The sequence below is a fragment of the Panicum hallii genome, chromosome 3 (assembly GCF_002211085.1).
Source record: "Panicum hallii strain FIL2 chromosome 3, PHallii_v3.1, whole genome shotgun sequence".
NCBI lineage: Eukaryota > Viridiplantae > Streptophyta > Magnoliopsida > Poales > Poaceae > Panicum > Panicum hallii.
In genome coordinates, this window is record NC_038044.1 from 23,788,498 (window position 1) to 23,798,006 (window position 9,509).

General features: G+C 47.0%; 1 protein-coding gene and 1 long non-coding RNA gene across 2 annotated transcripts; one reads left to right on the forward strand and one right to left on the reverse strand.

Annotated features, from left to right (window-relative positions):
- Positions 1-423: 423 nt before the first annotated feature.
- Positions 424-3,328, forward strand: LOC112885368 (protein S-acyltransferase 18). The gene is made up of 9 exons (XM_025950999.1): positions 424-519; positions 618-731; positions 843-1,205; positions 1,550-1,618; positions 1,723-1,794; positions 1,914-2,042; positions 2,134-2,214; positions 2,364-2,519; positions 2,605-3,328. Exons 1-9 carry the CDS (start codon positions 424-426, stop codon positions 3,079-3,081), a joined length of 1,557 nt encoding a protein of 518 aa, XP_025806784.1. The 3' UTR covers positions 3,082-3,328.
- A 3,683-nt stretch (positions 3,329-7,011) lies between these two features.
- LOC112887134 lies at positions 7,012-8,404 on the reverse strand. The gene is made up of 2 exons (XR_003227503.1): positions 7,858-8,404; positions 7,012-7,228 (listed from the first exon to the last, which is right to left on the reverse strand). It is a non-coding gene; the product is annotated as an uncharacterized LOC112887134 (long non-coding RNA).
- Between the last annotated feature and the right edge of the window lie 1,105 nt (positions 8,405-9,509).

Sequence of the window (9,509 nt, forward strand, 5' to 3'; positions counted from 1 at the left end):
TGGCGCTCAAGAGATCCAATATTTCATTCATTTAATTTTAGCCATTCATCTTTTATATAAAAAAATGTATCTTAATGTTGTAAGTTGATGTTGTAAAGTTAATATCAATGTCACTATGTTAATAAAATTATATAAATCTCAGTAACTATAGGCGCGAAGAGGCGTGCGCAAAGTACTAGTAAGCGTTGGATGCCCTGACCCCCACAGCCCCCACAGGCCCATTCGAATTTCGAAACGCGCACGAGCCAGGCAAAACAAAAAGGAAAGACGTTGGACGGACGCAGCCGACCGTTGCTGGGGCGGCGGCCCGGCCCCACGCGCCAGACACACACCGCCCACCCGCACCCCACTTGACTTGACCCGAGGGGGGGGAGGGCGGGGCGGAGCGCAGAGCAGCTCAGTTGCCCTGGACAGATCTCACCGATGGGCTGCGGCGACAGGGACATCGTGACGGCGGCGATGGCGCGGCAGCCCTGGCGCCGCCGCCACGGATGGCAGCTCCCCCTCCACCCGCTCCAGGTCCGCCCCGCCTCCTCAGAGAGCACTCTGCCCCCTTCCTCCCCGTGCCGTCCTGAGAAGCTCACCGTCGCCTCTGTATTTTTCGCGTGCCTGTGCAGCTAGTGGGCGCGGCCGTGTTCGCGCTCCTCGTCGCCGCGTTCTACGTCGTCCTGGGACCCTACATCGGCAACACCCTCCCCGGGAACATCCTCCTCGGGGCCTTCTCCTTCTCGGTCCGCACATCTCTCCCAGGCCCAACCGTGACGGCATCATCACAATTTTTTGCCTTTTTATGCGCCGCGTCGTGTTTCTGGAGCTGAATTCCCGATCTGTTCCGTCTCCAGGCCGTGGCGGCGGCGGCGCTCTACGTGCGCTGCACGGCGGTGGACCCGTCCGACCGGACGGAAGCGAAGAAGGACAAGCGGAAGCGGCAACTCGCGCGGGGCGGCGGCCATGGCGGCGCGGGGAGGCTGCCGCGGCTGCGGTACGGCTACATCCTGTGGCGGTACGCGGTGCGGTTGCTGCGGCGGGTGGAGACGCGGGTCACCAACCGCTGGGTGCGGAGGAGCTACCTCGAGCAGTGGAACACCAGCGTGCAGCTCGACCCCATGCTTCCCTTCGCCTTCTCCAGCCTCGACGACATCGTCTCGCCTTGCGCCGCTGCGGACGGTCACGACATCTCCTTCTGCCCCATCTGCGACTGTGAGGTATTGGCTTCCGTTCTTCCCCTCTGCGCATTGCTGGTGATGTCGCTCTGTCTGTCCAGGAGGGAAACGTAGCAGCAAATGCCCCTATTTAGTCCGATGTGGATGGACTAGTTCCCAACTTCTAATATGTTAAATGAATTGAATGCCGACACTGTTTGTGAAATACCATGGTTGGGAATTTCGTTATTAAGTTTGAAATGATCTTTGTCTGGAAATTCCGAATGTTTGTAGTTTTGTTACTATGTTAAAATGAATTGAACCCATGCAATGCCTTCAAAATTCTGAAGTTTGGACATTTAGAACAATGGCCCAACAATCTAAACGGGACTACAAATATTCTACAGGTGAAATTGCGCAGCAAGCACTGCAAGACCTGTGAGCGCTGTGTTGATGGATTTGATCACCACTGCAGGGTAACGGCCAAAACTAGCATTTCATTTATAATCCCCAAATCCTGACTTGATCCCAACTCCTAGAATTCCAAATGAATTAATCTTTTATGGTTTGTTTCACGTAGTGGCTGAACAATTGCATTGGAAGAAGGAACTATGCAACATTTATTCTGCTCATGTTCTTTGTCCTGTTGATGGTAGGTGCCAATAATTTGTACGAGATTTTGTTTTCAAGATTCTATTCAATTATTCATATCCAAGATTTATTGGGTTTGATAACTAATAATTAGCTTACACTGACCTACTTTGTGATCAGCTTGTTATTGAGGGAGGAACGGCGATTGCAATCTTCGTTCGTTGCTTTGTTGACAGCAAAGGAGTCAAAATGGAAATGGAGCACAGGCTACATATTAGACTCCCAAAAGGAGCTCATGCGGCATTGTCAGTAAGTAATCAGGACGCAACATGCAACTAGATATGATTTCAGTATTTAGTAAGTTCTAAAGTTAACATTTGAATTGCAATTTTTTCCATAGATGGCTTTTGTTATCTTCACATTATACAGTACTGCAGCTCTGGGTCAGCTCTTCTTCTTCCACATGGTCCTTATCAAAAAGGTGTGTAACTGGTATTTCTAGTATAATGTTGAGCAACAGGCATTCATGTCAATAGCTCAATAGCTGTATTACATGCTAGGTTCAGAATTGCTGTATATACTCCTTTTTAGAAAATAAAATTGAAAACAATTGAACATGGTTCACTGCAGGGCATGAGGACCTATGACTACATTCTTGCAATGAGAGAAGGAGCGGCATTTGATCCATTCGAAGATTCAGATTCTGATGAGAGCATCGACTTTGACTCACCAGAGAAGCCATCTTTCCTGTCAAGGATCTTTTGCAGAAAGGATGAAGGGAATGAAGTAAGAAACAATGAATTGCTTCACTGTTGTACTGGTACTATTCAGTGATCCTTTGATAACAAAGTTCTTTTCAAATTTAACGCAGAGTACTCGGAAGCTGTCGATCAGGATCGAGAGCGACAAAATGGATGCATCAGGAGGGAAGGATGACATCCAAATCAATCCATGGACGTTGATCAAGATGAGCAAGGAGAAGGCAATGGCAGCAGCTGAGCGCGCACGAGAGCGGATCAGACAGAAGCTGCCCACCTCACCGATGAAACCACTGCCAGTGGAGACCAAGCGTGGCCCTCTGAATCCGGAGAGAAAACACATCACAGCTGGGAAGGAGATCGTGCCGGTCTTCACCAAGAGCTGGCTGTCAGAATCACCAACGACTGTGAGGATCTCAAGCCCCAGAAGGCGGTTCTCGGGGTCATCATCTCCGAAGCCCCAGCTGTACCGGAGCAACTTCGACCTGAGGCTGGCCGAGGTATCAAGGGAGCTGGAGACCCACATCTCGAAGCAGGTGCTGTGCTCCGTCGTCATGAAGGGTGTGGAGGACGAAGCCTCTTCGTCATAATTTAGGTAGGATGCTGTAAGATTACATTTGTTGAAATTTTTTGGTTCATGGTCTCTGAGAATAGTGTGCTGTGCTTGCTTAGCCCATTGCACACACTTTTCTCAGATTCGTTTATTCGTTGAAGCCAGTGGTGTATACAAAGGTATATCTTGCTGCTGTGCTCTGCGTCGATCTCTGAACATCTGAGTACAGTAAACAATGTGGTCTTTCTTTTCCATGAGGTAAATGAATTTCAGTGAGCATGGTCTGTCTTCTGGTTGTCATCTGCCGTTTATGGCAGCTTGAGCATTTCTGACGAATAGAAACAAGTACATGGCATTATCACCTTTTTTTTTGCGAGGAATGATATTATTTTTTTTAATGAATGAGGAATAATATTATCACTGAATGTGTTGGGATCTGCTTGGCACTGTAGCCTGTAGACAGAATCCGTCACGTCCGGAGAATAGGTGTCGCATGTCCAGCTACAGTACAGTAGAAACTAGAAAGCATCACGATGATCTTGCCTACAGGAAAGGATATATAGAGGGCATCAATGTTGGGCCTTGTGGCTAGTAACACACCAGTTGGTATTTGTCATAGAGAAGCCTACGTCGATCGGCTCCGATTACATGAAAACCTATGCATCTGCCGGAAGATTTTCCTGTTGGAATTGATCGTACCTTGGTTCAAATTACCAAGTCCTAAAGGGCCCTAAAGACCTAAGAGAAGTGATGAAGAAATAATCTCCTAAGCTAATCCTCTCAGCACAGGCACGGATTTGAAGGCCACCACGGGCCACCATCCATTCGGTGATGGTGTTCTTCACCGGTGTACATGTGTGCCACGCATCAAGCAGGCACAGGGTCGTCAGCGCCCCTAAGGGGGTCTACTGATCCACATGTAAGTGACTGAGTTCAATTAACTATTGATTAACTACTATATTAGGTGTTCATGTAATTAGGCTATAAGATCCTACGAATCAGAAATGTATTTTTCCTAACATTTGGCATCAAGAGCTAGGTTAGTCTAATCATGAACCCTAAGATCAATTAAGTTAATTCTTACTCGTTAGTGTGCAATAAATTCGGTTTCTTCATATTTTTAGTATAGATCTATCAGTTTCTAAATGATCTCGCATGAAAAGAATAAGATCCGAGAGTAAGAAGAAAAGGATTGAGTAGAAAGCCATCATATCTGTAAGATCCCCACCCGAGAACACCAAGAAACCCCATTAGATAAAAACTCCCTACAATAGAAGACCAAAAAAGGACAAGCCACCGCCGCTGCACGTCCCCGCGGTGAGGAGCACTACACGGACCACTCGACGGTGGCGCAAGCGACCAAGCGCATGCTCCACCGGTGAGGGGCTCGCGAGGGCTCAGCGGTTAGAGCAAAGCCGGCGTAAGGCCACGCAGAGGCCGAAGGCCCAGCGGCTGCCAAGCCGCACACGCGTGGCGGCCCTAAGGCCACGCAGGGCACCAAGGCTCCATGGCGGCACGGCACGCCATGGCACGGCGGCGCCATGAGGATAACCGGCGGCGGCGGTGGCCGGCGTTCCGCACACGCTCTTGCGCGCGGCCACGTACCGGCCAGGGCACCGCAGGCCGGTGGTGAGGTGGCGGGCAGCGGCCGGAGCACCACCGCTTGAGTGGCTACATAAGGCGGCGCATGTGGCACGCGGCGGCACCGTGGCCAAACTGAGCTGTGGTGGCGCACTGGCTTCGTGACTGCCAAAGGGCCGGAACCGGCGACGCAGCCATGGCCGGTGAGGCCGGGGCAAAGAGCACCGGCGACGGCTCTACAATGGCGGCAGCTGCTGAGAATGCGAGATGGAGAAAGGGCTCTAGGGTTAGGGTTCTAGCCGCCCCGGGGCTTTATATGCCCGATTTGCACGCACAACCGTCCAATCTAATCAGACGGCCCTGATTGAGGCGGGCATAGAGGCCGGCCTCGGGCCCAGGTCGGAAGAGGGAGGGGGAGCGGCCAGGCCAAAATGGCGGCTCAGCCATTGGTTTTTGGGCCTTGAGCCCATTTTTCTTTAGGCGCCGAAGTTTTCCCTCCTTTATTCAGTTTTATTTATTTTTAGAGATGATTTTCAGTGCATTTTCTCCATATTTAATTCTGAGCACTAAGAATATTATTTTGGAGCATTTTTACATTAAGAAAATTATGAGATGTCCTTCTGAGTAAATAAAACCAACGTGAAATTTATTCGGAATTGCTTAGTTTTATTTTGGGCATATAATTAATTTATGGCCAACATTGTTATTAGTTATTTGTCCATAAGATGCTTAGTTTAATTTATGGTGTTTTGCTTCTACCCAAGGGTCATGCAAAATTAAGTTTTCTGCAGCGTTAATGCTAAGTTATTTAAATTTTGCTCCTGCGCAACGGTGGTGCAAAATCCTTTGATATTAAGGTTCTTCTTTTAATATAAGTTAAAAGATAAGAAAGAGGCTACATTAAGCAAGTTTTTTCATTGTATGCATTATTAGAATCTAAGTATTATATTCCGCATTATGACTCTGTCATGATTATGTCTGTCCTAACCAAAATAGGACCAATGAGAAATTTTGGTTAGACATATAATTATGTTATTCTTAGGATTTCCTAGTAGCACCTTTATAAAGTGACGATAAGGTGTATTTTAAATAATTTATGGTAAGGTGTGTTTTAAATGTCTATAATTGGGATGGAACCAACGAGAAGTTCCAATTAGAGATCTAATGTCTTTCCTAAGAACTTAGGATGGCTCATGTTTACATAATGAGCAAAGCATTTTGTGTTTATTTATCACATGAACTAGCCCTTTTATAAGTAGTTCATGAGTCAGATCTTATTATTTATTATTTCTTCTTCGTTTTCTACCCAACGGTGATGAGAAGTAGAATTATTAAGTTTTAGCATCAACATGATGTAAATCTAACTTATATGGTTTTCTATCATGATAAATTGTTATTCGCGTTTACTGTGGATATCAATGTTGTTTATGTCATATCCCTATTCAGCCATAAGTTTCCAGCTATTATTTTAGTACCCTATAAGCAATATGAATGAAATTATTGTTAATACACACAAATTTGACTCTCGTCAGATAAGGCTTCACACATTTAAAATGATAAAGACAATCCAACGATTTTCTCATCAGTTGACTGACTAATGGAGCAACCTGATTAAAGAAATATAGCTTCTGTGATCATGCTAATAAGGATGTGGGGAGCAATCCCTAGTACAAATTGTTTAAGCATGTCTAGCATTGATTAGGACTTTTAAGTTCACTCCTTAAGTTGTTGCTCCTGGAGTAAAAGTGGACAATGATCTACTTCATAAAAAAGAAATGTGTTCAAATAAATGAGTTGGCTAAGCTAAAATAAGTTAATTATTGCCAACATAATTATAAGATAAAGTGGAATATAAGCATCATAAGAGATCATCGAATTGTGGCGTATCACATTTCTAAAAGGAGAGTGGAACATTTCTTTTACTGTTGATAAGATTTTATTCCACTTATAGCTAAACACTACCAGAATCTGGAATTGCAAAAACCGCTAAGGAATATACCAAAACCGCCAAGAAAACAGTTCTTGGTAGCCAACCGCCAAGCAAAATTCGCCAAGAATAGAGAGCTAAAGAAACTCGATTTTCTTAGCAGCTGGATGCCAAGAATGAGATTCTTGGCGGTATGTTCCAACTGCCAAGTAAATAGTTTTCTTGGCAGTCGACAACCGCCAAATTAATAATTTTCTTGGCCGTTGGAAACCGCCAAGGAAAGCTGTTACCTTGGCAGCCCTCAATTGCCAAGGTAAATAGTTGTTTCCTTGGCGACCCTTTGCTTGGCTGCCAGCCGCCAAGAAAATGAATACCAACAATAAAAAAAATATATCAATAAATTTTTAAAATGTACACACGTACAATTAACCATGCATTTAGCCAACTCATCCTCGCACGTACATCAAAAGCAAGATCTCATTTTCAAAAGCAATATCAGTTATCATTGCAAGATCATTGCAAGTTCATTTATCCTACAAGCCTCGAGTAAACACATGATTCTAAATACACAAGCACTATCAGTTATCATGTTTATCTATAGACTCAGATTTACCCTCATCTCACTACAAAATCATGGTGATCAACTTCTTCCTTATCCAAGTCGTCAAATCGATCCCTGCAAAAGGATAGTTTCATGACTCAGTTCTACTCAACACAAACACATCAGTTCAGAAGAGATATATCAGTGGCCACATCAGACACCAGGCTAGCTGGACTTGCACATTATTTAGACAATAAGGTTAAGCCATTGGATGAGTACAACCAAATATTGACTTGCTAAAATGCAGATACTTTACGATTAAGATTTTTTAAAAATTACGCAAAGTTTCCACCTGTAGTTCCAATTGTTTAACATATGTCAAACCTTTACCTATTTTTTCCTACAAATTTTAGATGTTTCAGCAAAGTGATTGATTAGCTACCCCTGGGTCTGAACCGAGGAGGATTGAGTTATTAACCTATAAGGCTTGAAGGAGATCCACGGATATTTGATATAGCTAGCCAGACAAGAAGTGCCGTTTGCAATGCTAGTTTCTTCATGCTGGCTTCTTCATGCTTATATGTGGGCATCGCCAACTATTCCTGTCATCTAATCATTGTAGGAAGAATCAACCGAAGAAGAAAACACTTATCAATAGCAAGCACTAATTGATTCTATAAACTAGCTAGGATTACTTGATTCTGGTAGAGTTTAAGGCAGGAAACTCATGTGCTTGCTGGGACCCTGTGATTTGACATACATACCCCTGTTGCAATCAAGGCCTCCGGAACCACTGGCCGTTCAACTTCCTCGTGCACGCTTCCAACTCGGCACCACACATAGGTGCTCGGCCCCTCCCGGCTCACAGCTTGCACGCCAGCAGACGCCGCGTCTTGGCCCCACACAACTCGCAGATCCGCAAGCTGGCGGATGTGCTGGCGCGGCCCCGCCCGGCTCGCAGATCCGCACGCCGGCGGATGCGGAAGGGCGTCCCCGCGCGGCTTGCAGCCCCGCAAGCCTCCCGATGCGGAGGCGCAGCCCTGTACACCGCGCAGTCCCCCCACGCGAGAGGATGTAGTGGCTTAGCCCTGCAGAGGCACTGCACAGCCATGGGAGGGGGAAGGGAAAAAAGACCGGATGTAGAGGGAAAAATTTTGCTGCTTTTTGCTGTTTCGTATAGGGAGATGGGAGCACAGAAAGGGTTCGGTTTTGCTGCTGCGTGTATGAAGAAGGAATTTTGCTGCTGCTTGGTGCTGCTGGTGAAGGTGCACGCTGCGGAGGAAGCAACGGACAATGGGGCGGCCGGGAAGGAGTAGGTCGTAGGGTTCGGCGGGAGGGAGGACGACGAGCGTTTTATTCGACGCCGAGTGCATCTGCATCGTCCAAGTTGATCCAACGGTCAAGAGTGCGAGACACGATTTATATGGGCTAAAGCGGATCAAATCTGCTAGATGGGCTGGATTTGAAGCGGGCTATAAACATGGTAACTAATTGTTTTCACATAATTGGTAAAAAGATAAAATTAACTTATATTCATCTTAAACCTTGGTAGCGAGCAATAAATGACTATGAAGATGCCATCTCAAAACAAACACCAAACATCTAAGGATGAGATAGATCTGTTGTTTAAATGTGAATATTATTGAATGTAAGAAATAAAACTAGATTGTAAAGTATACAAATACTTGAGTTTCATACATGATTAATTGAACAAGTTTAGATATTGTATATGTTTGAGTGAACTTAACAAGTTTAAGAGTGTGTTTGGTTGGACTTTTATACTTGCTTTTGTTTTTGCAAAAATTAAAAGCCAACCAAAAAGCCCATAGAAGCTTTTGCCTAAAGCCAGATTTTTTTAGTTCAACTCCCAAAGCTGCTCCCCCCTGCTTTTCTTGGATGTGGAGGTGGGCAAGTTCAAAAAAATTACCCACCTGCCACTGATTATAAAGATACCGGTTCATTTTTTCCTTCTATTCCCCGTCCGTTGCTGCTTCCCTCCCGTGCTGGACTCCCATGCCGCCCTCCGTCGCCGGCCTCCAGCGCTGCCCTCCCCCGCGCGCATGCCGCCACCGGCCTCCAGCGCCACCCTCTGTCGCTGGCCAGCAGCGCTGCCCTCCGCCGCGCGTATGCCTCTACCGACGCGAGCCTCCGCGGCACGCGAGCTTCGCTGCCGACGCGAGCCCTTGCCGCGGGTAGGGCTCCACCGCGCATGCGAGCCGCCATGGGCTGGGCCCCACCGCGGGCTCGAGCTCCGCGGCGTGAGCCCCTACCGTGCGAGAGCTCCGCCGTGGGCTGGGCTCCGCCGCCGCCGGCAGGGCTCCGCCGCGCATGAGCTCCACGCGAGCCCTGCTCCGGCGAGGACCAGCCTCCGCTACCGGCGCGGGTGTGGCTCTGCCACGAGAGCAGGCCCGCGGCC

What these genes read in the sequence shown, in the direction of transcription:
- LOC112885368 (XM_025950999.1), top strand. Translation starts at nt 424, where the DNA reads ATGGGCTGCGGCGACAGGGACATCGTGACGGCGGCGATGGCGCGGCAG. An exon ending in GCCCCATCTGCGACTGTGAG is followed by an intron (nt 1,206 to 1,549) that starts GTATTGGCTTCC and finishes AATATTCTACAG; the next exon opens with GTGAAATTGCGCAGCAAGCA. An exon ending in GAGCTCATGCGGCATTGTCA is followed by an intron (nt 2,043 to 2,133) that starts GTAAGTAATCAG and finishes TTTTTTCCATAG; the next exon opens with ATGGCTTTTGTTATCTTCAC.